This window comes from Syzygium oleosum, unplaced genomic scaffold (assembly GCF_021117445.2).
Source record: "Syzygium oleosum isolate NSW1041296 unplaced genomic scaffold, Sole_v2.1 Sole_v2.44, whole genome shotgun sequence".
In the NCBI taxonomy this organism is placed as follows: domain Eukaryota; kingdom Viridiplantae; phylum Streptophyta; class Magnoliopsida; order Myrtales; family Myrtaceae; genus Syzygium; species Syzygium oleosum.
The window spans coordinates 886,679-912,719 of record NW_026607528.1 but is presented as its reverse complement, the minus strand read 5'-3'; the positions used below and the strand labels follow the sequence as shown (position 1 = coordinate 912,719).

The window sequence follows — 26,041 nt, the reverse complement described above, 5'->3', positions numbered from 1 at the left end:
CTCTCACTTTATCATCTTTTTTCTTATTATCATTATTAATTTCTGCCGAGAAGAAGGCAGAATTGAAGTTCACTTTTGTCGTCAGTCCACGGAAATCACGCGTCCAGTTCCTGCGGAACTTGCGTCAGTGTTGATTCCATTCATATTCCGAAATATATTTAGGTGCACATCTCTGTTTTACACCGTTTCAACACTTGATTATCATACTACATCGTAAAGTCATAGAACAATTTTATTCTACGTCATTATGATCTTGGGCTTAATTACTATGACGAGTCGCAATGTTGTATATTACGACATACGTATTCTTTGCTCCGATCCAGTGGCTTTGAACACATCGATTTTATCATGCTGAATTTGAGGATTGGCACTGACAAAGTTTCGATTGAACAACCAATACGATGACACAAATCAAATGGATGTCTGACATTAGAACACCATGCATCGAATGGATGACAAGAGGGATATGGCGAAACCGATGTGCACAAAAGCGCAGGATCATAAATGGCCCCATAAATTCAGTATTTCTTTCTTTTTTCTTTTTTCTGTTCTAGTACATGACCATTCTCACGGCATGAAAAGGAAAAGCAATCGAGAGCATGGCTTTTGGTGCACAATAGACTTGTTAATATTTTGGCAAAAAAACAAAAAAAAACCTCTTGTTAATCTTTGCCACTGAAAAATGTAGAGTCAATACGAGATCCGTACTCGAAGAGCATTTGTTAACTATATCCAATAAGTTCCGAAAAAAAAAAAACCATGTCCAATAAGAGAATCGTTTTATTTTTATTTTTGGTATACTAGTTAGACAAAACACGAGAGAGATTGTGACGACTTTTTCTTATCCAAGATGGATCTCTCTACAAAAGTAATTCCAAAATAAATCTCTCTGGAAGCTAATTCCCATACTAAACTTCTCCGGTGCCAGCGAGGGTCACGCCTTCGTCCCAATCACTTCTACATCTATCCTCCAATTAATTTTTAACACACTCCGCAACCTTTCTTTCTTAATCAACCTATCACAAATGATTAATTCCCAAGAAAGAGTTTCACACATTGAACCGAGTTTTTATTTATTGAGTTGTTACCCCACAAATTTAATATCTGATTGAGCTCGAATTCAAAATTTGCATGACAAAATGTTTGAAATACACTTTACGAATGTGGAACCGTTAGTGTCAAACCGATAAATGGCCAAAAAATGTATATTGAAAGCCAGTCTAAATATATACATTTTATCGCAAGAATTGCTCTTAAAAAATCAATCCTACTTAATGGGAAGACTATAATAAGTTAAAAGTCAAAAAACAGGAGAAATATATATATATATAATTTTTTTATGAGACTTATCTATAGTTTTTGTAGCATTTTTCCCACTTCAAAAAAAACGGAGACATGGAATGAAAGAATCTCTAAGAAAATTATAATTATTAAATAAAAAATCCATTTAATTTGATATTAAAGCAAACTAAGGAATCAATCAAACTATCAACAAAGAAAAGCTACACTTAATCCACTCAATATATGCAAATTTAATTAAATAAAAGCTTTTCCTAAGACATAATGGTGTTTTTTTTTATGACCTAAGAGCATGACCGTAATTAGCCGGCTACCTCAAGAAAGCTAGCACAATAATACGCTGCCAAGACTCTCCATTTAAGATATCTGGTGTTAATAGAAAAATATTATTGACAAATGTTTTTTGCCCTGATTACATCCTGGATTTCAATTTTTTTTAGGGAGGGATTCATCCATCAAGCACGCCCAATTATTAAAAGCACCATCGGGAAAAAGAAATACACTTTACCATGTGAAAAATTTGCATTTCGTGTTCTTTCCTAAAATATATATTACATTTTTAAAACTTCTGTTGCTCTATCTCCGCACGGGCAGAGATCTCCCCTTTTTCAGGGGAATATCTCGAAGAAAGGACAAGTTATTGCTAATGGTAAAATGGGAGGTTTGAATATGGGGGTCGTTCTTATTTTACCTTAGGGATTTGGACAGGAGCATACTCCGAATCGGAATCGTGGGGACAAATGCTCAATCATTTATACTAACTTAAGCCCTAGAATCAAGCCCATGCGACTGTTTACCAAAAACACAGGTCTCCATATTTAATTGTGCCTTTTTGTTCACTTTCTCACTATCTGAATTAATCTATGCATATGTGTGTTTATTTCTTCCATCATGTAACCAGTAAGTTGCCATCCACGTGAACTATAATGTCCACCATATTATCATGTATTTTTTTTTCCATTTTTAATTTGAGGCAGTACATTAAGGGTGTGTTTGGTAACTTGCCAAAAAGTGACTGATTCTATTCTTTTATTCCCGGGTACAAATTTGTTCCGGGAGTCAGTTTTGGAATAGAATCAAGAATAAAAAAAATTGTTGATTCTTGATTTTGGGAACAATAATAAGAAATAGAAGAGAATTTTCTTTTTCTTTTTCTTCTTTCCTTCCTGACTGTGGCCGGTTCTTATTCTTTCCTGGCGACTGGCCACAGGCCAGGACCGATGAGGGTGAGGGCTAGACCCTCACGGCCTGGGCGAGGGTCGCCCTCGCAGGCCTTTTCCAGCCCTTGCCCAGGCGGCGAGCCTTAAGGGAGGCCCTCGCCCAGGCCGCGAGGGTCCAGCCCTCACCCTCGCCGGCGAGGGTGGCCCTCGCTTGTGGCCGGCGAGGGTCAAGACGCCCTTGCTAACCTTGGCCTGTGGCCAGTTGTCGGCCATGGGCCAAGGAAGGAAAAACAAAATAAAAAGAAGAGAAATAAATATTAAAAAATTCAAAATATTATTAATAAAAAGAAATTTTGTATAGTTACAAAACGCATTTTTGTTCTTTTTCTATTTCAGGAATAGAAATTTTGGGCCGTTACCAAGCGCCTTCAAATACTCAGAAATTGTTTCTAGGAACATAATTAAAAAAATCATTTCTGAGCAGAAATTATTTCCAGGAACAGAATGATTACCAAACGAACCCTAAACATGTTAACAAAATAGATTCTACTTCGGAAATATATTGTGACCCTAAAAGAATAAAATATATTCAAAATGTTGCAAATTATAAATTTAAGGAGAGAGATAAAAGTGACTTGGGTGATCGAGAGGATGACCTTGATTTAAGTTTTAATAAGGCTTGAGACTTCCCTCACTTTAGGTTTTACGTTGCAAAACTTAAGAGTTTTTTTTTTGGTCCGATCAAAACTTAAAGAGTAATACTGAACATTTATGCTATCATGGGGATTATAGTGATGAGAAAAATGTAAGTTGGGATTTAGTTCTACAGGCCGGCGTAAATTATCTGATTGGCCATTTGAAAACGAAGTACAAGGATCAGGAAAAATCGAAAATCGAGGCTTCGAGCATGACATGACAATTGACAATTATTTCATGGGAGTCTATCATTGTCACGAAAATTTATTTGGGTAGTTCTATATCTTAGAGCATGAGCATCAAGGATTTCATGATTTAGGCAAGTCTGGTTTCAGGTATGTGGTGTGTCATAAGTCCATGACAAAAACCCGTGTTCACCATTTTGGTTGTGTTTTATTAAATGAATAAAGGCTGTTGTAATTTCTTCTCTTGGTCAATTAAATAAAGCCAGATTTTAAAAATTGCTTTTGCCTGCTTGCTCCTATTTGAATTTGCCCCTTCGAGAAGGACTCGTATGTAACACCTTTGTAATTGCACAAACCAACCCGAATCATTATTTTTATTTTTATTTTTTTTTTGGTCGAAATGCAGATTTCCATTCATTCTTTCAACAGAGGATTACAAGAGTGAAGATGACTAGCATCAATACAAAATAAATCCCAAAGAGATTGGGGCGGTCTAGACACCCGGTTGGATGGAAGCGTCCCTTTTCGATGATTTTTGGCGATCCAATCTGCTACTTGATTGGTTTCTCGCGGACAGTGGACTAGAGAAACCCTCTTTAATTGGGAGAGTAACTTGTTACATTCCTCAAACAGACTCCTCAAAGCCCATGGGCTCAAAGCTGGGTCATGAGTGTATTTTACTGAAGCAGCGTTGTCTGACTGTACGTAGACTTCCAGCACTGGAATGTTCTTCGTCGCTGCCTCTTCTCCCATACAGCGCAGAGCTTCCTTCACTGCTGCTGCTTCAATTTCCAGCAGGGAGGAAGCAAACACAGTTCTAGCAAACCCCGCAGTACACAAAACCTCTGTGATCCCTGCATACCCCAGCCACCGATCCCTCTATTTCCCCTTCGGTCCACGACCCATCTACGTTAAATTTCCAGCTTCCCTGTTCTGGGGACGTCCATCGCGCTGCCTTGGATTTCACCCGCCAACTCCCCGACACAGGTAAGTTTTGCTCCCAGTAGTTACCGTTTAGATTAATTGCTTCATCAACGATTGCTCCTGATCTTGGGCTGATTTGATGGAAAACCCAGGCGTTCCTTGCCTTCCAGATTTGCCAGAGAATTCCCGCAAGCACCTCTCGGCCGGACTGTTCTGTGATGTTGGTAAGGGATTTGTCGAACCATTTATCCATTCTTGATAAATTTGCTGGTTATACGTCCACTCGAAGCCTCGGATCTGACCAGATGTTGTTTGTCCAGCTGCAATGGGCGAATATGTGTTCTGTTGTTTCTGGGTTTTCCCTACAAATTGGGCATAAAGGGTCGGGTAAGGCCTTTCTTTTGTATAGATTTTCTGATGTAGGCAGAGCATTGTGACACACACACCATAGGAAGAAGCGGATTTTTGGCTCGTTTTGTAGTTTCCAAATCTTTGTCCATAGTGAGCGGGGCTGCTGATAAGAGGAGGACGCTAGATCTGTATTTAGCTTGGTTGACACAGCTCGTAGCTTGGAGTAACCCTGTTTTACCGAATATTCCCCTGATGAGTTTCCTGTCCAAATTTGTCTATCATTGTCCGGGATTGGCTTTAACCGTATGGCCATAATTTCGCTCTCAATTTCCCCTTGAAACATCCTTTGTAACTGATTAACATCCCATGTTTTTGTCTCCTGGTTGATCAGTTCTGCGACTTTTTGTGGGTCATCTCGGTTTGCTGGGCCACCTATTAATCCCCGATCCAGCCATATATCCTCTCTGATGTTAATGCAATCTCCATTCCCGACTAGCCATTTCACGTCTGGGCTTAAGGCATCTCTTCCCATTAGTAAACTTTGCCACCCCCATAAGGGGCGGGATCCCTTTGTGGCTTTCCATAGATTTCCGTTGGGGAAGTAAATACCTTTAAGTAGCTGGCTCCACAATGCTATCGGATCTTGAACAAGTCTCCATGCTTGCTTTCCTAGCATGGCTTTGTTATAAGTAACTAGATCCTTAAAACCTATTCCACCATCTATTTTCCTTTCTTTGAGAAGTTCCCATTTTTTCCAGTGGATACCTGATTTAGATGAGTTCTGTTTCCACCAAAAGGAGGCTATTTTCTGCTCAATTGCCTTGCACATCGAAATGGGGATTTTGAATATGGATATTGCATATTGGGGAAGAGCTTGTACCACTGTTTTGATTAAAATCTCCTTGCCCGCCTTTGAGAGCAGCTTTTCCTTCCAGCCTTCCAACTTCATGTTTACCCTTTCTAGTATCCACGCGAACATATGTTTTTTTGTTTGTCCCCAATCTGATGGAATGCTAAGATATTTCCCAGTTTTCTCCATGATTGGTACTCTTAGTTCAGACGCCATGTTGCTTTTGAGGTTTTGAGGGCAGCCTGTGCTACAGAAGATCTCGGATTTGTTTAAATTGATTGCTTGTCCCGATGCGAAACAGTATTGGTTTAGGATATTGGCCAGATTTTGACATTCATCTATATTCCCATCCAGGAAGAAGATAGCATCGTCATCGAATAGCAGGTGTGACAAGGTAGGGCAGTTCCTGTTTAGTTTGATACCTTTCAAACTCCCATCCTCTACAGCCTTTCTTAGTAGGGACGATAGCATGTTCGCCATGATTATAAACAAGTAAGGAGATAGTGGGTCTCCTTGTCTAATTCCCCGAGAAGGTTGGAAGTACTTTAAAGGTTCTCCGTTCACTTTTACACTGAATGTGACAGAGGAGATACACTCCTTCACCAACGACACCCACTCTTCGCAGAAGCCCATTTTCTTCATGCTAGCACAAAGGAAGTCCCATTCAACTCTGTCGTAAGCTTTTTGCATGTCCAACTTTAGGATCGCCTGGAACTTCTTTTTTCTCTCCCGAACTCTTAGCTGATGAAGGATCTCCTGGACTATAAAAATATTATCTTGAATCTGTCTCCCGTTCACAAAGGCTCTCTGTTCTATTGCTATGAGCTTTGGGAGTCAGGGCTTAAGGCAGTTCGCCATCACCTTAGAGATGATCTTGTAGCTGAAATTGCATAGGCTGATAGGTCTGAATTGTGTGATGCTTTCTGTGATTGTAACTTTAGGGATAATCACGATGCGTGTTTTGTTAAGATCTGGGTCAAGGTGTCCTGATTGGAAGAAGGAGTTGACTAGTCCGTGTAAATCGTGCTGTAATTCCTCCCAATGATGCTAGTAAAATAGGCCATTCATCCCGTCAGGTCCCGGGGCCTTTGTAGCTCCTTGCTGAAATGTAGCTTGTTTTACTTCTTCTAAGGTAACCGATGCCATCAAAGCCTCATTCATTTCTTCTTGGCCAGGAAAGGCACATTGGTCTAGTATTGGATTGAAGTTCCTGGTACCCACTGTCTTGAACAAGGAATCGTAATAACTGGCAATGTGCTGGCTAATAACTTTTGGGTCTCTACACCAAGTATCATCAATTTTCAGCATTGAAATTTTGTTCCTTTGTCTTCTTTGGACCGTAGCTGCATGGAAATATTTCGTGTTTTTATCTCCCCACTTAATCCAATTAATGCGAGATCGCATACTCCAATATTGCTCTTCTTGTTTCCATAAATTCTGTATTTACCCTTTGATTTGCTGCATTTCTTTCTTGCTTGTGCCTCCATTTCCTGAAGTTGTAAGGATCGTAAGTCTTCTTTTTAGGATCTCGATTTGGTTGTGGGCATTGGAGAATTTCTGCTTACTCCATAATTTTAGAGCTTCAGTGGTCTTTTTCAATTTCCTAGCGAATAGTATTGGGTTGTCTTCCAGTTCACCCCAAACTTCTTTCACCAGCTCCTTACACTTCGTATCGGCTAGCCAAAACGCCTCGAACTTGAATTCTTTTTTCCTTTTAATCCTGTTTGGTTGGAGGGATAGCAAAATTGGACTATGGTCGGACCCTATTGCAGGCAGTGCAAAGGCTTCCGCATTTGGGAAACACACTCTCCAGTTTATATTACAAAGGGCCCTATCTAACCTTTCCTGCACCAGTGCTCTTCCTTCCCTGTTGTTGACCCAAGTGAATGCACAACCCTTGCTTTCAATATCCATGAGTGAACATCTGTTTAAGCAATCTTGAAATGCTACTAGCCTGTAGTGCTCCGCTCCATTACCCTCAGATTTTTCCTAATGGTACAAGATCTCATTAAAGTCCCCAACACATAACCAAGGGAGGTGATTAGCTGCGCTTATCACTTGTAAATGGCTCCACAGCCTGAGCCTTTCCTGGAAGCTTGTGGGGGCATACAGAAAGGTGATGCGCATGAGAGTTCCACTTTCTTGATCCCTGCATAGCAAGTTAATAACTTCTCTAGAGGATTCTTCCACCATCACCGACACCACTTCGTTTCACATCACTGCCATACCCCCTACAATTCCTACAGGGTCGACAATCTCTATATTTTGGAAATTGGTTCTCCTCTTCACTCTGTCAACAACTGTTCTCTTATTTTTAGTTTCCATCAGGAAGACTAAATCAGGCCTTTCTTGAGCCACTAAGGCTCTGAGATGCTGGACTGTTAGGGGATTGCCCAGCCCCTGACAGTTCCAGCTCAAAAGTTTCGTATAATCCGCGGTGGCTTCTTAGGGCTAGCCACCAGAGCCCAGTCATTTCTTCCATCTACCACCTTGATTGGAGCATCGAGGAGTGTCTCCTCATTTATGGAGGGGTAGAGGATCTGACATATTCCTAGCGGGTTGATTTTTTTCTCTTTCCTTGATGCTACCACTTTCTTGAAAGATTTCGTTCCTATCTTCGCCTTTCTAGGATGCTTCGAACTTCCACCCTTCTTTGTCGACCCTGACATAAACATCTGGGGATCTTGGTTTGTGCAATCAATCTGATTATCTCCAGACAATCCAGCTGGCTGATTTCTCTCATTTGAACTCTCCTCCCGAGGTATGTCTTCAATCAGTCCAATAACAGCCTTGCCTTTTGATGTAGATAGTGCAAGCTCTCTAGGGATGAGTTCCCTTTGAGTTTCCGGAACTACCTCTTCTTCCTCAGGGATAGGGATATTCTTGCCGTAAAAGATCTTCCAAAAGGGGCTAGGTTCTCGTACTTCCGCTCTCAACCATTGCCCAAATTTGCCCCTATTGTTTGCATTGAGGCCTGATTCTTCAAAGGGAACTTCCTTGCAGTAGGACGCATAGTGCCTTATCCTCCCACACGAATAGCAGAAGTGCGGGAGTCTCTCGTATCTAAAGTCCACCCAAATTTTCTTGTGTTCCAGATCTACTAAGGTGCCTGTCTTTATGGGAGTGGACAGATTCAAAAGAACTCTTGCTTTACAGATTTTATTAGGGCCTCCTCCTCTTGAGTCTAGTTTCACTTCTACCACTTCGCCGATTTTCCTTGCCACTTCCCGAGCCACGTCTACTGTTAACCTCCCTCGGGGGATGCCTGTTAGTTGAACCCGAAAGGTGCAGTGCGTGAATTCGTAGCAATGGTCGAGGGTATCCGGATGACCTTGTTGAAGGACAAGTAAGTTACTCGAAAAGGACCAAGGGCCTGAATCCAAAATTCTCCGTTTTTCCTCTAAAGAAGTAAAGGAAAAGGAGAAGAAACCCGGTTCAATGAGCTCACAATCTATTTGGTCCGTTTTCCATGATCTCTTCATTGTGTTAAGGAAAGCTTGAAAATTGACATTTGGTTTCGAGTACAATTTCCCATACAAAGTTAATGCGCATTCTTTTTGTTTTTCTACAGGGATGTCACCTTTTAGCAGCACAAGGTCGTCTACTGACCAGAGGTTTCCCAGTTCTCTACACAGGGCAGCCACCCGAGCTGCATTATCATCTTCCTTGTCCATAGATTCTGGAGAAAGGTGTACTATACTATCCTGTTCTGAGAGAGGCTCTTTCCGTCAAACACCAAAACGATCCCCATTCCTTTGAGGAATACTAAGCTACTCTTCTAGAGGTAGCGGCACGAACGTGCTTTGAGTTTCCCTGTAATGCAAAAAACTTAACTGGACTTGTGATTGAACTACTTTAGGCGTTGGCTTCTGAACCTTCTGTCTCAGAGTTGAAAGTGTTGACAAAGCGCTATTTATCCCCCTGGGTTGAGAACTCTTCCCATTGCTAAATAGGGATAGGGATGGGAGGTGGAAAGGAAGGTTGGGGATGACCGGGAACCTGGGGTTGCGGTCGGTGAGTGACTCGATTTACAGGGGAAGTGGTAGTGAAGGAAGGGTGGTTGTCTATACGGAAAATGGGATACTCGCCGAACCTAAAATCACCATGGTCCTTCTGCTTGGAGTGGTAACCTACTGGACACAAGGAGACAAGTGCTAAGTCAGAGCTTTCCACGCCTCAAAGGAAAGCGTTGACAATGGTAAGGGGGAGCTTGATTAGGGCATGAGTAAAGAGGGGATTTTTACGGACAGGAGTAGTGGGGGAGAGGAGAGAATGGGATTACCCACAAGTGATTTGGAGATAAGCGGGATTTGAAAGGGGGACTGGCCAGTTTAGGGTTTGAGGGAGGACTATCACCATTGGGATAGGGATGGAAGCTCCTCTACGGAGAGAAAAAAAAAGCTACTGAACTACCCGAATCATTATTCAATGAAGGCAATTTCCCTATTCATATCGCCAATCTACATTTATACAATATTCCTGTAGGTACGAGGAATTATATTGTAATCTAAGTTAGTTAATGTATATTAAGAATGTAGGAATAATATAGCGTAGCATCCTTACATAACAGGGGATTAGGCATTTTTTGGGAGGATGAAATGAGGAACTTCAATGAATAATTAGGGCAACAAAGGGCAAAGATTTGGCGGCTAGACTCCTTAAGGTATTCTTTCTAGCAACCATTTATGGCATATGGATGGAGCGCAACCGAAGACGGTTTCAAAACAAGTCAATTGATATCCATATTATTTTGGCCAACGTGCGTAAAAATGTAAGAGGTAGAGCGAACATTAAACCTTCTCAGAAAAATGTTATATTGGCTACTATATGGAGGCTTCCTACCTCCATCTTCTCGAACTATTAGCATCATTTGTAATGCTGGGGGATACCCCTAAACTGCTATACTTCATTCGCTCTATAATACTGACATTTTACTCCCAAAAAAAAAAATTTAATCATCTCGAAGCCTTATTTGGGTAAACAGTCTTATGCAAAGAAAGCAAGGCTGCCCTATATTTCATCCTTCCATATTTATGCTTCGATTTTCCGAGGTACCACCTTAATGCTTATTTGGGAAGGAGGGAACGGGAGAAAAATGATGTTGACACCTAAATTTTGGCGTATCATTTAGTGTAATTTGCATAGAAAATTAGGGATTAAATTTTTAACCCCTAAACAAAAATATTTAAATTGCATAAACATATAGTTTAGGTCCATTTAATTTAATTGCATTTTTTGCATCAGATCGGCAGTGACGAACGAGCTTAAATTTCATCGAATGGGACTCGGCTCGCTTGGAATGCAAGGGCCGGGAATTACAAGTCAAACGGGCTCGGTTGTTTTAATTTGAGCTTAATTCAGCCCATTATCCTTAATTAATTCAGCCCATTTAAATTAAATTAAAATCTAAGCCCAAGCCTAAGCCCATTAGGACTAGAGAGCCCATCTAATTGACCTAGATTAGTGTTATATATACATCATTAGGTCAGGATTTTAGGGGGCTCTCACAATTTTCAGAACACGATTTTTGAGAGACACACGTGAGCGAGAGTAAGAGTAAGGGGGAGAGAGAGAAAGGAGCATTGCGGCTGAGTCCCTTCGCGGCTGAGTCTCTTCACGGCCGTCACCCCGCCGAGCTTCACCCTACGCGACGACGGTCCTGCTGCTGCCCGTCGTTGCTGCTTCACGTCTCCACCTGTTGCTCTTGCTGTGACGAGCCTTGCTGAATCACGAAGCAACAGCCCCGCATCTAACTCTGCCGACGTCTTTGTCCACGGCGTCGCTGGTATTTCGTTGCACTTGTCGTTTAGCAATACTCCAACGGATCCTGACATTCCCGCTTGGCATCCAACAACGTTTCAACAGCAGAGGCTCCTCTAGACTTGCACCGTTTGAAACCTGTCCTCGCTGCAGCTTGTTCAATCTTTAATTTTGCCAAGGCCACTCACGAATAGCAAATTCCCAGCAAACTTTCAACGGACTCAAGCTTGACCAGACGAAAGCCCACAAATCTATACTGAACTTCCGATCCCAGCAAGCCTTAGACGATTCTCCAGCGTTGTTCCTTGATTCTGTCGTTGCTGTTAAGCAAAACCAAGAGCACTCTTCTGCCGAGTCAAGTACATTGCTGAGGAGTCCTCACTGCGACACCGATGCCGATGAGCTGCTCGTGATCCACCGAGAGACAGCTGCTCGTGATCCACCGCGCCCGTCGCCGTACGCCACCGTGAGCCGCCGCGCCGACGCCGCGTCGCCCGTCGTCCGAGTCCGATCCCGATCCACAATTCGAATTTGGAAGTTATCTGCAAATTAGGTAATTCAACATTATCCGATATTTTCAGAATATTTAATTTCCTAATATGGGTGTTTGAATATTTCGTGAATATCATGTGGATATTTAGATATCTTAGGATAATGTTCTATATATCCGCAATATTTTTAAATATTCAAAATTAGGAAAACTTCCTAATTTAGCAACGTATCTGGACGACTATCCGACTTTATCCCTAAGGTTCGATACGCGGTGATACGGAAAATTATTATCCTATCCATAACCACTTGGGTACGATAATGATTTTTATCCGCTTTCCAAATTTGAATAATCGGCTTTCCGTCGATATCTATAACCCTATAGATATGACCGATAGTTTGATTTTTGTGCCTAATCCGAGTTTGAAACAAATATGGCGGATCGCGTGGACGTTTTGAATGTGGTTGCTATCCTTGTTTATTTAATTGCTTTCCCTTTTCAAATAAACAGAAAATTCAAAAAATATTAATTAGATTTGAATTAGAGTTTTTGCATGTCTAGGAATCCTAAATATATCTAGAAGATAGAGTAGTTGTTTAATTTAAATTAGGACTTGAGATGATCTATTTCCTAGTTTAAATTAAGTAATATTCTAATCTTAATAGATTATTCAGGTTATTTTATTATTTCGAATTTTAACAAAAATCCTAAAAAGAAATCATGCTAGGGTAGATTAAGTCATCATAGTTTGCATGTTAATTTAGGCATTTTGATTATTCCGAATTTAAATTGAGAAAATACCAAAAATAATCATTCGTCTTGTCATTAGAAATAGGTCACGTCGTCGCACGACATATAGTTTGCATGCTAGGTTGCATTAATCGCATGTCATTTTCGCATGTCATTGCATATAGGTTAGATTTCATTTAAATAAGTGAAAATCCAAAAAAGAAATTGAGTGAATTGCTTGTTAATTAGAAATCATATTAGGGTGTCAATGTGATTTTCTAGCTAACAATGCAGATGCTTACGTTGCTTCCAGGTAAGTAATTCTTCCAAACTTGCAATTTATTTGATGCTTTCTGGGTGTTAAATTGGTGGTTTGCGCACCCGCATGATCACCTCACATGCTAGTGACTAAGTTAAAATGAATCCAAACTGTCTGCCAAAACATTTTTTTTTTGAAAAGAAAAGGTACCGAAAGGGCGTTAGACTAGACCTAGCGTAACCAAGTCCCCGAGCTTAGAATCTCTGGTTCGTAGGAATAAAACATATCTCCTTATGTTTTATTTAGGTTTCTAATCGACCTACCACAAATAGATTAGTGGCGACTCCAAGCATGAAAACTTTTGCATGTTAAAAATTTAAACCCTAAGTTGTGAATTGGTAGGGCTTGGGAGGGCCCGAGTTAGGCTTAGTCTTAACAATCCATTAGCCCGAGAGAAATTTTAGGTCGCGACAAATGAAGTAAGTTTTTGCAACTTTGGTGAGAAGAAGTGGGAGGGAATTCAAAATTCTTCTCTTTTCCTTTCCTCCATGTATCCAAGCAAAGCAACTTTTCCTTTATCACAACGGTGCATGCTGGCTAAAAAGAGCACAAGCATTGGGTAATTTATGCGTTGTTGCTACCACGGGAGTCATAATCAATTGAAATAAACTAAACATTAATTTTATTTATCAAATGCATGCAACTTCAATTGACTTCCAATTGACGCGCATCGGCCATTATCCACAAGATGCTCCCATGAACAATTGATGTGTCCGCTTATGTGGCAAAACATGCCATGGAGACAAACATGTGAACTTGACCCTTGGAAGGCTGAGGTGTCAGGCGACCTAGCAACTCAGTCATCCAGATACTACCTGTTTCCCTCCTCGTCCAGCTTGTGGTGTTCAGTTGTTTCAAGAGGAGGAGTATCTTACGCCATGAAGGAGATTATAGACCAACTAATGGACTAGTTTAAGAAGAAAGGGATTTTACCACACATACCTCGTTTCGAGACCGAAAGGAATAGCAAGGGGAGAGGGGTACCAACGGCCGCGTGAGCTTCAAGTTTCCAATTAGTACATATTTAAAGTGCTTGGCATTTTGGGCCTGGAATTCTCAGTTTTGACGTGGATCCTCTTTTGTGGGTCTGAGCCGACATCTTTTGCATTCTCTTGAATGTCGGAGAATCATAATCACATTCAGGTCCCCACACTCACATGACAGAATAAGGTGAGCACAACACTTATTAGTGGATGAGGTGATGAGGGTTTCAAGGAAGCTCAATCGAAAACGCGTGGGAAGTTTCTTGCATCTTATGGGAGCAAATTCATGGTCACTTCATGACCCTTTCTAGTATGATTTGCCAAGTGATTTTCGTGGACAATGTCATGAAATTGAAACTGAAACCAGCTGAATGGGTAACATTTGAAAACATGTAGCACCTGAATAGATCTGCCATCATCCAAAAGAAACCAAACATTCATTTCATCATTTAAATGGGCAACGCAAGAAAATAATTTCGCTGGCTGGGTTTACACACAACAACATACATGCAATTTAACAACCGATGTTTAGGCAATGACCCATATTCGATTTTTACTTTAGCAAGCATTTCCATTCCATATATAAAGTGATATTCTATTTGTTCGTGTAAACATCTATCTAGATATAGTTGTGATTTCTTTACGTAAAAATCCTCTTATGAAAATCACAAAAGTCCATCCTTATCATCTGATAGGGGACCAGTTGCGAACAAATTCCTAGAATGGATTGACCGACAAATGAATAAAGTTTGGCCCGACATTTATCAAAGTGAATAGATAAAAGGAGCGAGAGCTACAAACAGTCTAGCATATATTATGTCGAGACGGATTTTTCATAAGAGCAGAACGGGTTTCAATTACAGGTACAGGTGAGAGCAAATGCTCAAAATGCATTTGTCCAAGTCTTTAAGTTAGCTTTGGAACTGTTCATGTTGATCCTCCACAACCTCTACCGAAATTCACCACTAAATTCCAGAGATTCTCTGCTCAGTCACACCAATTTCCCAAACTCCTCGCACAGCTTGTGCTTCACATTTCTTTGCCCTTCCATTTTGGCATGCAGCAATGTAACCGTGGTGTCTTACTCGCTTCACCTTCCCATTACAATTCCCCGACGATTCCATCTATTAATGGAAAAGCAAGTCAAGTCCTGCTGGATCTCAAATTTCAATCAAAGCACCTGCGTAGGTTCCACGCACCTTCCTCATAATGCTGACGAAATTACGCGTGCAATAACTCAGCATTCTTCAAGCAGTCAGCAGTGTTCAAGCGCGCACGGTAGAAAAAGCAAGGACTAGGAGCATCTTTATTGCAAGTTGTTTTCTTTTCTACTTTTTTGTTAAAAGGAAAAGCAAGTCAAGTCAAGAAGCACTTCCATAGCTTCCCCGCAACTTCCGCATAATGCTGCGAATATTACGCGTGCAATAACTCAGCATTCTTTAAGCAGTCAGCAATCATCATTGTTCAAGCACGCACAGTAGAGAGTGTTGTGTGTTGGTAATTGTGACATTCTGAATTTTGACTCATTTTCGGGATTTATGAAATGAATATTTCTTCAATGCGCTTTCAGTGAAATCTTGCTTGGAATTGATCACTCTCGAGTAGACTAACCGTTAAAGAATGGCTAGCTAGGAATCAAGTACGTGGACCTAAAAACTTAGCTATGGATTGAGAATTCGACCATAAGGATTGGCGAGGGAATATTTTGGGCCGTTAAAGGTCGATCCAAGGATGGTTATGGAACGATTCGCAAATGTCGTGCAATTGGGTCGTGGGTGATTCCGTTTGGCCATTGTATGAATTTCGAACGATCTTAAACCTAATCCGAACGATCGCGTCATTCGGAACTAGTGATTGACCCTCGCAATTACATGACAACTGAGATCGCCATGGCTCGAGTAAACTTAGATGTGGCTCGATATCGAATCGGCCACAAGTTGATACGTGTAATTCTTAAAAGCCGCCCGTTAGTTCGAGATACACTAAAGTCGCATTCGATTGAATTTGACCATTAATTAGAATTCAAATTGGGCGTCGAAGTTTCAAGATTTCTACGACTAATTTATCGGACGTCGTCTCATTAAGCGTGGCCAATTATTGGGTTGATCAGAATTTGAAAAAAAAAAGGAAATTGGGCAAGATTTTGAGGGATAATGTTGAACCCTTCTCTCTTCTCTCTCTCTCCTCCCCACGTCGCCGCTGCCCCACGCTGCTGACTTCCTCCTCTTTCCCCGTCGAGCAGCCCCACGTTGCTGATTCCGTTTTGCTTGCTGACTTCCTTTCCTTCTTTCCCGCTGCCCCACGCTGCCCCCACGTTGCTTCTGTTTTCTGCTGCTCCCATACTTCTCTTTGCTGACTGTTGACTCCTCAAGCTACCCCACGCCTCTGCTGAACCCACGTTGCTTCTGACTTCTGCTGTTGTCGCTGCTCCACCCATGCTTCTGCTTTCCCTATGCTTGGCTGACTCCTCAAGCTGCCCCACGTGCTGACCTTGTTGCTGTGACTGACTTCCACTCATTCCCTTGTTGCTCTGTTGTTGCTTCTGCTGACTTTGCTTTGCTGACTCCTCTGTCACGCTGAACACCCATGCCACTACTTCTACTCTTCTGTTTTACTTCCCGCTGCACCCTCACGTGCAGCTGCTGCTTCTGCTGAGCTGCACTTCTTCCATTTCTGCTTCATTTCTGCCTTGTTGCCGCTGCTTTGCTGCTTCTACTTCTTCCTTCTGCTTTCTTCTTCGACTTCTGCTTCTTGGCTTCTGCTGGGCCGCGGCTGATCCTTAGTCGCTGCTGCCGCTTCTCGCTCTCCATTCCAGCCGGCCAGCCGCTTTGCCCGCCTCCCTCAGCCACTGTCCAGCCGCTGTGAGCTCAGCTCACCGCCGGAGTTGCTGTTGCCTCTCTTCTTGGTTTGCTTGCTTAGGATTCCTAGTAAGTGACTTCCTAACCCTTGACTAGGCTAAGGGGTGACTAATGAACATGTTAGGGATGGTTTAAGGCTGTGGATAGTTGGTTTAGTGGCTGGTTGTGCTTGGTTTGCTTGGTGGTGCTTGTTGGTTGATCTCCGGTAGGGTTGCTGCCGTGTCGCTGGACTTTGCTATTTTCTCTGTGACTGTTGTGGGCCGAATTTGTGAAAGTGTTCTTCATGAAAGTTGTTCATAACATCTTGAAGTATGACATATATTAAATCTGGAATTTTTGGAGATCATTTAGGGTCATTCGTAAGTCCATTTTTGGACCGTATTCAGTCTACCGGATTTACTGTTCACCCGACCTTCTGGTCTTTCCGATTTTCTATAAATTTTTCCAGACCTCTTTTCAACAAACTTCCCTCACAAAAATTGTTAAGAACATTCGTGTCCATGACATATAATAATTTCAGAGCTTTCCAAAGTAATTTGGGTACTGAATGAGTTGTATTTTGATGGTCTGAGGGGCTGTCCGAGCGAATCGGATTCTGTCTGGATTTGAGTGTCAAAATGAGGTGTTTACAGTTAGAACTAGATTTTACATCCCTCATGAAAAATGTTTATCAAGATGTTTTATACAACATATCCAAATATCAGAATTTTTGGAGTTGATTTACTATTTATTTCAAACGGATTTCGGTCACTGCACAACTGCCCAATTTGGCCCCGATTCTATGCATACTCGGTTTTTCTCTCTCTCGGGGACTTTTCGGAGATTTTGTTACAAAAGAAAGGCGAGGCTTTTTAATTGATGAATGTAGGCTTAGTTGGCATTTGGTTAATTCATAAAGATAAGAATCGGTAATGGTTGTTGAGTGTGTGCATGGTCACGACACGTTCCGTCTAGGCGGGGGTTCTAGACGACGCCCGACGGGGGTTCGGATGCCATCTAGGCGGGAGTTCTAGACGTTGCCGATCGCGGTGGAGGCCGGATCGATGCTCCTTTGTGGAATGCCATCTGGGCGAGGGTTTCAGACGATGCCGTCGCCGTCGTAGCGGGACGATGCCTGGTTACGTGAGAAGACCGGCGGGAGTTCGGTGGCCCGAGGGGTCGTTAATAATCTGGACTTAATGAGTGCGATTTGTATTGGGGAATGCTTTGCCTGAGTTAATTGATGAGCACGTCTGGATTATTAACCATGTTATGCTTGATCATGCCATGAATTGCTTTGCGTATGCTTAATGGGCAATTGGCCATGTTATGGCGATATTCTAACGTGCAGAGCTCACGTATGTGCCGAGGCGAGGTAAGGGTGTCTATGATTGTTATGACATGTTGGATGTCGGTATTGCATGTTTAGAATTGTTCGGAGGCACGCTTTGGCCTAAGCGAGGCTTAGATAGTTGTTTATTGAGAAGTGTTTTCATGGTTGTATGACCAAACTATTTTAGACCCGCGACCGTGATTGATCCGGAGACGCTGCCAGGATACTACGGGGATTGAGGATAGGTCGAGTTACCCCATCTTTTGAGTGCCCCTTTTGTAGAGGAGTTAAGCTTACCAACCACCCGATCCTTGTTGTTGTGCGTGATTCGTAGATAGTGGCATTGTAGAAGGCTTGCAAATGTATGTGTTGTAATCGATGTTATGTTTATAAAAGTGTTTTGTTGATGTGTATTCTTTGTCTCTTTACTATCCCGTTGTTTATATGTTGTATGGAGAGTTCGAGGTTGCTTCCGCATGCGTTGCTCGTTAGTGTTTCGATTGAGTTGGCGACAAGTCCTGGGATGTCGCGTACATTACGATCACGAAGGGATGATCGCGCGCTCATAGGATTCGGGGCGTGACAGTAATCCAACGTCCAAGGCTCAGCATCGGGGGAGATCACAGCAGTGGGTGGGTTGTGTTGTTTGAACACTCCTCAGGTAGTTGACAACTCCTTGCCCTTCTCCGTTTCCTGCTTTGATTGCTCCTTTTTTCTGATGAGTTGTCTGAGAATTTCTATTGTTGTTTGAATGTAGATCCAAGTTTGAGTCCTGCGAGACATTTTTGCTATTCCCAGATTTGGGAATCCATAAATCTCCCCTCTGTCTCCTTCTCCATCAATCTCTTTTACAATCCTCTCAAGATGAAAAGAAAAGAACCCACTCATTCAGAATATCCGATCCACAAGCCCTCTTCCTCATCGACCTCTCCACATGTAAGTGATTATGAAGGCGGAACCAAAAGGCCGAAGGGAAATGATTACGAAGTGTTCTTGAGCTTCAGAGGGGAAGACACTCGCAAAGGCTTCACTGATTATCTCTATACTAGCCTTGTCGATGCAGGAATTCATGTCTTCAGAGATGACAATGAGCTCCATGTTGGTGAGGAGATTGGTCCAGAGCTTCTTTGCTGTATTACAAAGTCTATAATCTCAATCCCAATTATCTCGGAGAACTACAGTTCAAGCAAATGGTGCCTTCGCGAGTTGGCGCATATGTTGAAGTGCAAGAGAAGCAAAGGGCAAATAGTGTTGCCCATATTTTACAAAGTGGAACCCTCGCAGTTGCGACATCTCACGGGGAGATGGGCAGTTGCAATCAATGCACATAAAGGGAATTTGGGCGAGATGGTTGTGAAGGAATGGGAAGAAGCGCTTGAAGAAATTAGTTCCCTAAAAGGATGGGAATCAGAGAAAATTGATAACGGGTAGATTATTCTCCACTAGAACATTTTTTAATTTCTCATAAGTAGATCATTCTTGAAAATGAATATAAATATTCCCATTTTATAATAAAATTCGTTGTTATTTGACAGGCATGAAGGAATATTGGTTAAAATTGTTGTCAGAAAAGTTATGAGCGAGTTAAAAAGACTTTTTATGCTACATGTTCCTGAACAATTGGTGGGAATTGATGATCCCGTGGAAGAAATTATGAGCTGGATAGATGATAAATTCAATGGTACAAGGATTATCGGAATCTACGGAATGGGCGGCATTGGTAAGACAACTCTTGCAAAGGTGTTATACAACAAACTCTCTAGTCATTTTGAGTATCTTAGCTTCATGGCGAATATTCGAGAAACATCTCAGCGTAATGGTATTGAATGCATACAAAAGCAGCTCATTTCTGACATAATAAGAAGTTCTTGTGATGTGTCTAACGTTGATGCGGGAATCGGAGTTATCAAATCTCGATTTACAGGTAAGAAAGTCCTTATTCTTCTCGATGATATTGATGATTGTGCTCACTTGAAAGCTTTGGTCGGAGATGGCAGTTGGTTTGAAACAGGAAGTATAGTCATCATCACAACTAGAAATAAGAGTATTCTTGACAAGGCTAGGGCAGCCCACAAGTATGAACTCAAGGAGTTGCCTTCTAATCAATCATTGATTTTATTCAGTAGACATGCATTTCGAAAGGATTCTCCTCTGAGTGATTATGAAGATATCTCTCGTGATGTCGTATGTACTACCGAGGGGCTTCCTTTAGCTCTTGAAGTTATAGGCTCATTCTTATGTGGAAAGACAAAAGAAGCATGGAAAGATACATTAAAGAAATTGAAGAAAGTACCTCATAAGAAAGTGCAAGAGACATTGAGGATAAGTTACAACGCATTAGATTATGAGGACCAACAGATATTTTTGGATATTGCATGTTTTTTTATCGGATCATCTAAACAATATCCGACTTATATGTGGGAAAGTTGTGATTTTTTCCCAAGGAAAGGGATTGAAGTATTGAGTCTTATGTCCCTAATTAAAATTGACAAGCACGGCTATCTAAGGATGCATGATCAATTGAGAGATCTTGGAAGGGAAATTGTTCGTCTAGAAAACCCGAAGGAGCCTCAAGAGCGTAGCAGATTATGGATTAATGAGGAAGCTATGGATGTGCTTGAAAGCAACAAGGTAAGAATTTTTTATACTTATTTTAGTTAGTGAATGTGAGTCCATCTTCTCTCTCTTGTTTGAGATAAAAATTATTGTCAATCTTGAGTCCCCAAAACTTGTGGCTTCTATGAGCAAAAGAGCTCTTTCGGTTAATTGTTCTTCTTGCATGATTCTAGGACACAATCTAGGAGCATCTTCTTTGTTATATAAATGTATATGTATATAGCTTTACCTCGTAGTATTGTGATGAGGACACTCTCCTTTGGTAACTTCAACGCAACAACAAAACTATAGAAACATAATGTTTGATAAAGCACTTTCAGGGAAAACCTAGCATCTGTGAATTGTTGGTAGCCATGCTTTTCCCACACGGGTGTCTGATGCACATATTTGATCTTTGGATTCTTCTTTTGATTTCTTGTGAGTCTTCCTTTTGCTATTGAGAATTGCAAGCAAGGTACATCAGGAAAAAAAAAAGGGAGATTGTACAATTGGGATTTTTAACTTTGATACATGTTCTCGTGGCAAGTTTGATATACGTATTTGGATTGTAAGAGTCGTGTTGTTTTACATATAAATGATGAGTATGGGTTGTGATGTTTCCCATATAAAGGGCATGAATTTCGATAGATATATTCAAAGTAGCGTGTGCAAAAGAGAGGCCATCTATTGTAATTGTGAAAAGATGCAGCTTCGGGAGTTCAAGAAGTGAAAATTGCGAAGGGGCATAATTAGAAGAGGAAAAGGTCAAAAGCACCCTCTCAAGCTTCGGATTTTTACATTAATTAGATAAATAATACGCAATCATAACTTGTCATCTCCCAAAGTTGAAAGTGAGAAGCCAACACCGTAATAGTATGAACAAATTGAAATGAGTTCATATTTTCTTATATACAGTTGGTCTCATCTCATCATTCAAAACTTACGGTCCACACACTTTCCTTATTGCAGGGCACTAGCAAGATTGAGGTCATTCATCTTGACAAGGGAGGAAGTTACACAGCGGAACAATTTAAAGAACTGACCAACTTGAGGTTCCTTAAAATGACCAATGCGAAGTTCACCGCAGATTTCCGAATCGTGCTTCCTCAATTAAGATGGCTTGAGTGCGACGATTGTCACTTGGATTTAGAAGTGGCCAGCTTTCATGCGAAGAAATTAGTCGTGCTCGATATGTCGCGGACTCAAATTTCAGAGAACTGGAGAGGATGGGATCCACTCAAGGTAAAAAGTAGAAAAGGCACATCTCCTGCATTATCACGTATTGTACACGGGTGCAATAAGCCCAAGTTCTCCTCCCTTTCTTTCTGAAAGATTTAATATCCTTCCTCAGATTAAGGATTTTCTTAATATAAGAGGAATTTATAGGCACCTAAATATAAGCTTCTGCCCCTTAATATCTTAAATTGATAATATCTTTACAACCTGTCATGCTTAGCATTAGATATACTAGAAAAAAAATTAACTATATTAATTAACATATATCTATTAAAATTTTAATTACAACAATGTGCCTATCTTGATTTTTTTTAATCTAAACGGTTTAAGGCTTCTAAGTTAATTTCTCCCCATGCAAAGTTGGTCCTTTTAGAGATTCTTGCTATATGTCTATATCGATCTTCTTTCATGGAGAAACAAAAACTCCATGACAGTGACTTCTGTTGCACATACATACTGAAATTATAAATTCATTTTTATCATAGAGTTATGGAATAATTTATGAATTGCTCTGACTTGTTGCACATAAAATTTTGTTCATTATATTTGTTGATTATTGAAGTCACTGTATAACACAATTATAACTTAGTAATGTTGAAAGAGTGATAAAATTATCATTCCAATGGCTTTTCATATTTTTTGATATAACATTTTTTATATTTTGTACATACAAAATGTAATTTTTTTTCATAATTAAACTAGCCGTTTCTCTTATTTTCATACTATTGAAGGAAAATATGGCGCCCAGTGAATTTATGTCTCTTCCATTTGAATTCGTCATCTACTTCTTTGATTATAAATTTTGCTCATGTCTATTCAATAAACATATATTTTCTTTGAAATGTTATCCAAAAATAAATGCAGTCAGCACTTGTATATCCTTAACATTGTTTTTGCAATGGATACGTATAAAAAATGTTTATATGTTGGTGTAGCCAAACGCTACTACAAGAAATATATAAAATTAAATAAGACAATTGTGAAGGAGTAATGGAGCATGAGTAATTTGAGGAAATTTTAAAAAGTCTAAAGAAAACGAGGAGCAGTGGAAATTCACACGTTGTAGAGGTTCAATATCACTTAGTTACTTTTTCTTTCTTTCAGATGTCAACTGAACTCAAAGTTCTCAAGCTCTCATATTGTCAATCTTTGAGAAAAACTCCCGACTTGTCCGATTTCAAAAGCTTGGAGATTTTGATCCTTCGAGGATGTAACAATCTAGAAGAGATTCATCATTCTATCAAGGATATCAAGACCCTCGTCTCATTGGATGTTAGTTGGTGTAAAAAACTGAAGAAGCTATCGGCACGAGTGGGTAGGATGGAAGAATTGAGGGAGCTCTTCTTAAATGATACTGCTATACAAGACATTCCTATTCCGAGAGATTGTTTGATGAAGTTGGAGAATGCCTCCTACGAAGATCTTGCTCAACTTCCAGAATCTACGGACTCGATCGAAAAGTTGGCATCATTGACTAAACTGGACCTAAATGGAACAGGGATTGAAGAATTACCTGAATTCATTGGTTCTCTGAGAATGCTCGAGACTCTTGATGCCTCTTTTTGTGTATCGTTAGCCTACATACCCAGCTTCATAGGTTCCCTCGTGTCTTTGCGGTGGTTGTCATTACGGGGATGCTCCTCGTTGAGGGAGATTCCTGACTCAATCGGAAAGTTGGTATCATTGACTAAACTGGACCTATTTAAAACAGGGATTGAAGAATTACCTGAATCCATTGGTTCTTTAAGAATGCTCGAGACTCTTGATGCCTTTTGTTGTGTATCGTTAACCTACATACCCAGCTCCATAGGTTCCCTCGTGTCTCTGCGGTGGTTGTCATTACGGGGATGTTGCTTGTTGAGGGAGATTCCCGACTCGATCGGAAAGTTGGCATCATTGATTGAACTAGAGCTATCTGCAATAAGGATTGAAGAATTACCTGAATCCATTGGTTCTCTGAGAATGCTCGAGACTCTTGATGCCTCTTATTGTGAATTGTTAGACCGTATACCCAGCTCCATAGGCTCCCTCGTGTCTCTGCAGTGCTTGTCATTAAAGGGATGCCGCTCGTTGAGCGAGATTCCCGACTCGATCGGAAAGTTGGCATCATTGACTGAACTGGACCTATCTGAAACTGGGATTGAAGAATTACCTGAATCCATTGGTTCTCTGAGAATGCTCGAGACTCTTGATGTCTCTTTTTGTGAATCGTTAGCCTGCATACCCAGCTCCATAGGCTCCCTTGTGTCTCTGCAGTGCTTGTCATTAGAGGGATGTTGCTTGTTGAGAGAAATTCCCGACTCGATCGGAAAGTTGGCATCATTGACTGAACTGGATCTATCTGAAACAGGGATTGAAGAATTACCTGAATCCATTGGTTCTCTAAAAATGCTTGAGACTCTTAATGCCTCTTATTGTGAATTGTTAGCCTGCATACTCAGCTCCATAGGCTCCCTCGTGTCTCTGCAGTGCTTGTCATTAAAGGGATGCTGCTCGTTGAGCGAGATTCCTGACTCGATCGGAAAATTGGCATCATTGACTGAACTGGACCTATCTGAAACTGGGATTGAAGAATTACCTGAATCCATTGATTCTCTGAGAATGCTCAAGACTCTTAATGCCTCTTCTTGTGTATCGTTAGCCCGCATACCCAGCTCCATAGGCTCTCTCGTGTCTCTGCGGTACTTGTTATTAGAGGAATGCTGCTCGTTGAGAGAGATTCCCGACTCGATCAAAAAATTGGAGGATGCAGGATGCTGGATATCTCGCACGATCGCCTGATCTTTCCAGATCAAAACATCTGAAGGCTATTGTGTGTTGTGTGTTGAAAAGGGTGCCCTTTGGGGAAATAACTTGTCATTTGTCATTTCATCCTCGACACGATACGAGCACCAGACTTCTAAATTATTTATCTTTCCGCAAGTTCCGCATTTGAAGGTATTTTCTGCTCGTTCGCGGCCATCTTATAGCGTGTTTGTTTTGTTCGCACGGCTGAGTTGAACTTTTTATCTATCTTCTGTTTGCTTCTTCTAATACCAGGCATCCTGGTCCATATCTACGCTGTGGAAATCACAAGACGTTGAGAGAACAAGCAGCTCTTCAAGAAACATCCCCTCGCCTTCGACCCGTAGCCATCTCGGTTTTCTTAAAGGTGGGACGATCGAAATCCTGCACTCTGGGAATGGCGCGAATTCGCTCACTTTTCCTCGATTGCTTGAATTGGTTTCTTTTCTTCCTTCTTCTTTTTTTCAATTGTTCCGCGATATCTCATCAACCGCAATTCTCTCTTTTGTGGATGATTCAGGGAACTTCTGGATGCGGGGAGCACAAGAACACGTTAGGCAATGTAGAGAGAGAGAGAGAGAGATCATGCTGCCGGATTTATGGATGGCGCTCACGATCCCCCTGGGGATTCATCGGGTTCTGTCGAGGCTTACGAGATTCGCACCGTTTATCCTGTCACCCCGCGGTCTTTTTACTCTTCTGCTCGTTATTAGTCATCACCAGCAGTTGCTAACGCCCGAGAGAGACTGAAGCATCGTCACTTCCAGGCGGCGGCGGAGATGCTGCGGATTCGGCGGCGGCGGCGGTGGGGGATCTGCTGAGCTGGGGAGGTCGGGCCAGCGGGGAGTTTCACTTGAAGGTGTTTCGGATCTCCTCCGATTGCTCTTCCGTCGGTGCGCGTTCAGAGAGGAGAGAGGACAGGAGCGGAGAGTTCCTCGCGAGCGAGGGGTTCGCCCAGTGCTCTTCCTCTCCCCTTCTTTTCCTTCCCCTTAGGGGCTCTCCACAGCGATTGCGCTCGCAGACCTTTTTGCCGATTTTCTCGAGCTCGCCTTCCGATTTCTGCATGTGGATCGAGATGGGTTGGATCTTTTGATTGAGTCGTCCTTTAGCAATTGTCATGCTGATTCGCCTGGTTAGTTCTTCTTCTTCTTCTTCTTCTTCTTTCTTCTTCCTTGAATGATGGAAGGTTGGGGTTCATATTCCCTGTGGGAGTTTAATGGGGGCGCCTGTGTTTATGTACGTATACAAAGAAAAATATGTCAAAAAGCAAATAGATTAGCCTGATGATATCCTTTCTGGCAGGGTACTTGAATCTACACTTACTTATGAAGTGAGAATTGATTGATGTCGGCGAGTCTTCATCGCCTCAGTAGCAACAAATTGAGTTTCCACCATAACCCACTTAGCTGGTAGAAACTTTTTGGGGCAGAATGTTGGAGAAAGATCCGATTTGATTCTTGATTCTAATCACGAAGATTAAGGATTAATTGATGCAGTCAATCGGGATTAA

General features: G+C 41.4%; 1 protein-coding gene and 1 long non-coding RNA gene across 3 annotated transcripts; both read left to right on the top strand.

Moving 5' to 3' along the window:
• The first annotated feature begins 4,185 nt into the window (after positions 1–4,185).
• Positions 4,186–9,288, top strand: LOC130136266 (uncharacterized). The gene is made up of 5 exons (XR_008815242.1): positions 4,186–4,327; positions 4,417–4,488; positions 7,206–7,347; positions 7,419–7,581; positions 9,037–9,288. It is a non-coding gene; the product is annotated as an uncharacterized LOC130136266 (long non-coding RNA).
• Positions 9,289–18,507: 9,219 nt separating this feature from the next.
• Positions 18,508–24,895, top strand: LOC115684209 (disease resistance protein RPV1-like). Of its 2 annotated transcripts, XR_008815225.1 has the most exons (6): positions 18,508–18,577; positions 18,674–19,343; positions 19,452–20,547; positions 21,481–21,753; positions 22,852–24,684; positions 24,787–24,852. XR_008815225.1 is itself a non-coding variant. In XM_056306408.1 (5 exons), exons 2-5 carry the CDS (start codon positions 18,781–18,783, stop codon positions 24,526–24,528), a joined length of 3,609 nt encoding a protein of 1,202 aa, XP_056162383.1. In that variant the 5' UTR covers positions 18,508–18,577; positions 18,674–18,780; the 3' UTR covers positions 24,529–24,895. The 2 variants fall into 2 exon arrangements, 1 of the variants encoding a protein (XP_056162383.1); XM_056306408.1 differs by having other exon boundaries at positions 22,852–24,895.
• Positions 24,896–26,041: the final 1,146 nt, after the last annotated feature.